This window comes from Echinops telfairi, unplaced genomic scaffold (genome assembly GCF_000313985.2).
Source record: "Echinops telfairi isolate 266 unplaced genomic scaffold, ASM31398v2 ScPeMD7_18;HRSCAF=68, whole genome shotgun sequence".
NCBI classification, from domain to species: domain Eukaryota; kingdom Metazoa; phylum Chordata; class Mammalia; order Afrosoricida; family Tenrecidae; genus Echinops; species Echinops telfairi.
The window spans coordinates 15,459,076-15,463,234 of record NW_022103915.1 but is presented as its reverse complement, the minus strand read 5'-3'; the positions used below and the strand labels follow the sequence as shown (position 1 = coordinate 15,463,234).

General features: G+C 45.3%; 1 protein-coding gene across 1 annotated transcript in view; it reads right to left on the bottom strand.

The window, feature by feature from the left end:
- Positions 1-4,159, bottom strand: part of EML5 (EMAP like 5) — a 129,104-nt gene that overhangs the window by 48,082 nt on the left and 76,863 nt on the right. The window contains exon 21 of the mRNA XM_045287615.1: positions 1,298-1,450. Coding sequence (XP_045143550.1) covers positions 1,298-1,450 — 153 coding nt within the window. The remainder of the gene's footprint in view (positions 1-1,297; positions 1,451-4,159) is intronic.

Here is a 4,159-nt window from a genome sequence, read left to right as displayed (position 1 = left end):
TATGTTTCATTGTTGCTACCCTGCACCCTGACTGGCTCATCTCCTCCCCACGACCCTTCTGTAAGGGAATGAAATGATAAATATTAACAGTTTTTTTCCCCCACTAGCCACTCCTTGGGAGAAAAGGTGAGGCCCTTGTAAAGATGAGCACCGGAAATCCTAAATCGGGGTCACGAGGCTCCGGAACGGACTTGAAGGCAATGGGTCTGAGTTTTTACATCAGCCTCAGTAAAGGATGCCTTCGCGTCAGGAGTCTGTATATTTATTATAGCCAGCTCTGGAGTACATGATGAATATACGGAACTTGAGGAAGTCAAACTAATGCAATTTTAAAAGCTTCTAATGGAGACCGTTATCCATCCCTTTTCACATGTTCCACGTGAGAAATGAGCTCAGAAAGGCCCGTTGGCCGGAGGCACACAGAAAAGGAAGGGTCAGGATTGGTCCTGCGCCTGTTAACTTGCCATCCATGAACCCATGACTTCTGCCTCTCACCGCACTGCCCTTGTCTAGTCAACAAACAAACAAGCAAAAAGCAGGTGGGGGCATTTCTAACCTAGAATAACTCACTCAATTCACTGTCATGGAATCTGTTCAGATTCACAGTGACCCTACAGGACAGGGTAGAACTGCTCCTGTGGGTTTCTGAGACTCTATCTCTTTTCTTTTTCCTTGAAATTTAGTTATTTTAAAAAACCTTTTATTGGGAGTTCTTCCAGATATTATAACAATTCATAAATCAATTATATCAAGTGAACTTGTACATATGTTGCCATCATCATTTTCAAAACATTATCTTTCTACTTGAGCCCTTTGATATCCGCTCCTCTTTTTCCCTCCCTCCTCCACCCTCCCACCCTTGCGAACCTTTAATAAATTTTATATGCTATCATTTTTCATATCATACACTATCCGCTGTGTCCCATCACCCTCATTTCTGTTTTCTGTTCCCCTGGTGGGGGTGGGGGTTATACATTCATCATTGCTATCAGTTCCCTCTTCCTCCCCTTCCCCACCCTGTACCCTCATGGCATTGCTACTCCTGTTACTGTTTCTCAGGGGTTTAATGGTCCGGGATTCTGTCGAGAGCTTTTATCTGTACCAGTGTACATATGCCAGTCTAGCCAGAGACTCTACATCATTCAAGAGTAGAACACCTCATCTTTCTCCCATGGAGCGGCGGGTGGTTTTGAACGGCTGACCATCACGCCAAAGGTTATTACAAACTACTCCGTGAGCGATTTCATGACCGCCAGATCCGAGTTCACGCTGCAGTAAGATTTCCACAGCCTCTTACCCGGTGAAAAGCGAATGTCCGAAATGACCTCTCTTCTGTGGTGAAAGGACACCAGGTCCTCCAGAGTGTCCGCGTTGGCGATCAGGAAGCTGCCGTCGCTGAGACCCACAGCCAGGGCTTTGCCGTCCGGGGAGAAGCAGCAGCACCGCCCACCTGCAAGAGAACCAGAGCAGATCTCAGGAGCTTCTTTCCCTCGCATTTTACAAGTTTTATTTACTTATTTTACAGGTAGTATTAATTGGGAGTTGATACATAGATCGTATCAGTCCATAGTTCAATCATGTCAAGCAGAATTGTACGATTGCTACCAACATTCTTTTTCTCCCTGGACACCTTGACATCATCTCCCTTCTACTCCAGGCCCATCACTGTAGAGCTCCCACCCCCGCCCCCAAAACCCTTGTTCTACTTGCTGTCCCTATACGTTCATCAATCCTGGGTTTCATGTACCCAAACCCAGAAAGACATATGACACAACTTCATGAGGATGACCTCCAATAACATCACACCTCTAAGGAAAAAACATGGGTGCTCAAAGAACCTCTCATTTCAAAAGGGCTGCCTATGTTTACGATGGTCTCAAATCTACACTAAACAGGAGCGGAGAGCCGTGGCTCCTAAGGGTCTCTACTGAAGCGAACGGTAGGGAGTCTCAGCGAGAACTGACACAAAGCAGCCCTCTCTGAACTTCACAGAAACAAGTCCTGGCACTTGGACCATCAGGGAAATTCCAGGTGACAGCAGAGGCCCAACTGAAATAACAAGCGATGTCTGTGCCAGGTTGGTTGGTTGTTTTCTTCTCTGTTACACGGTTGCTATCTTTATAGCTTCAGTACAGCAAATTCAAAATGTAAGAAACGGGGCCACCTTCCCAAGTGTGCTTTGAAAAAACAAAATTGGAAAGTTGGCAATTACTTACTAATGTCAACTAGGACAATCCGTTTAAGTTTCAAAGCAGCACATGAAGAAATCACAGTATTAGTACTGTTAGTTTCCAAGAACAGGGGTTAGTGCTGCACTGGCTAAACCAGAGCCACTGGCTAACCTGCTGGCCCTGACAGCAAGGGTTAGCAGGCTCGGCAGAGCCAGAGCGTTTAGATTCTCATGTAAAGTTCAAGTGGGAGGAACAGCGTCAGGCCACTAGAGAAGGAAATGTTATGGAATGAACTGAGAACAAGTCATCACTCAATTATCAAGCACATACCGGTATGGAAAAATCCAGGATATGATTTTTGAGTTCTAAAAAGAGAATGTAATGTCAAAGCAAAGGGGAGTTTAGGGCTAGTAAGAAAACAGTTCACTCTTTCGGGAAGCTCTAAAAAAAAAGCGTCGTGCCAATTTTGAAAAATGCCAGGACAAAGAGGTGAAACCTAACGAATGAAATTGGTTGTAAAGAAACCCCGTGTTAAAGAAAACCATCACAGCTTGGCAAGAGCCCCAGCTGCACTACCCGTGTGTGGCCTTTTCCATCATTGTGAATGGGGCTATTCACATTTGGGGTAGGTGGTATCTCATCGCTCTTTGTGATTTGTAGCTCTCACCCGGCCAAAGGCTCTGGGCAGCCTGAGAATCTTCTTTGGACAAGTGCTTGTTCATGCCCTCCACCCAGCTTTCCATCGGAATCCTGTCTTTTTCTCGCTCAGGTGTTGAGGTTTCCAAGATATTTTAGAGATTAGTCCCTCGCCTGAGTTGTCTGCGGGTTCTCTTTACTCTTGATGAAATCTTTGGATGCACACAAGTGTCTGGTGATTGAAGAGCGTCCCTTTTACTCATGAAAATGGATTATTTATGAATTACTTCCACTGTGCTGAGCATTATGCTAGGGCAGGGCAGGGTCTTGTTCCCCCAGGAGGAGGTGAAATATAGGTAAACAAATTCAGGACCTGATAAATTACATGGGAGCGAAAGGAAAAGAGAATGAGGAGGAATTAACGTAGAGGGAGAGACCATGTAGGGCAGACAGAGTAGAACTGTCACCCTGTGAGTTTCCAAGGTACTAACTGTTTGTGGGAGTTGGAAGCTCAGGCTTTCTTCCTAGGAGCAACTGATGGTTTCAAACTGCTGATTCTGCGCATCACAGCCCAACGTGTAACCACTACGCCACCAGGGCTCCCTCGGGTTCCCTTCAGGATCCCGTTTCTCATCTCTAGGAGTTAACCACTTTTGGTTAACCAACCCATCTTCATATATGAGGTTCCCTGTTAACTTATTTGGGTGGTGTCTGGCCCTGAATTGATACAGAATTTGTATCCAAGAGACAGACCAACAAAGATGGGATTTAAAAAAATAATTTTATTGGGGGCTCATACAACTCTTATCACAATCCATACATCCATCCATTGTGTCAAGCACATCAGTACATTCTCAAAACATTTGCTTTCTACTTGAGCCCTTGTTATCCGCTTATTTTTTCTCTGTTCCTCCCCTATCCACCCTCCCCCTTGATAATTTATAAATTATTTTTTCATGTCTTACACTGACCAATGTCTCCCTTCATCCACTTTTCTGTTGTCCGTCCCCGTGGGAGGGGATTATATGTAGAACATTGTGATCAGTTCCCCCTTTCTCCTCCTACCTTCTCCTTCCCCTCCTGATATTGCTACTCTCATTATTGGTCCTGAGAGGTTTATCTTTCCTGGATTCCCTGTGTTTCCAGCTCTTATCTCTACCAGTGTACATCCTGTGGTTTAGCCAGATTGGTAAGGTAGAATTGGGGTCATGATAGTGGGGAGGGGGGGCATTAAAGAACTAGAGGAAAGTTGTATGTTTCATCAGTGCTATACTGCACCCTGGCTGGCTTGTCTCTTCCTTGTGACCCTTCTGTAAGGGGATGTCCAATTGTCTACAGATGGGCTTTGGGTC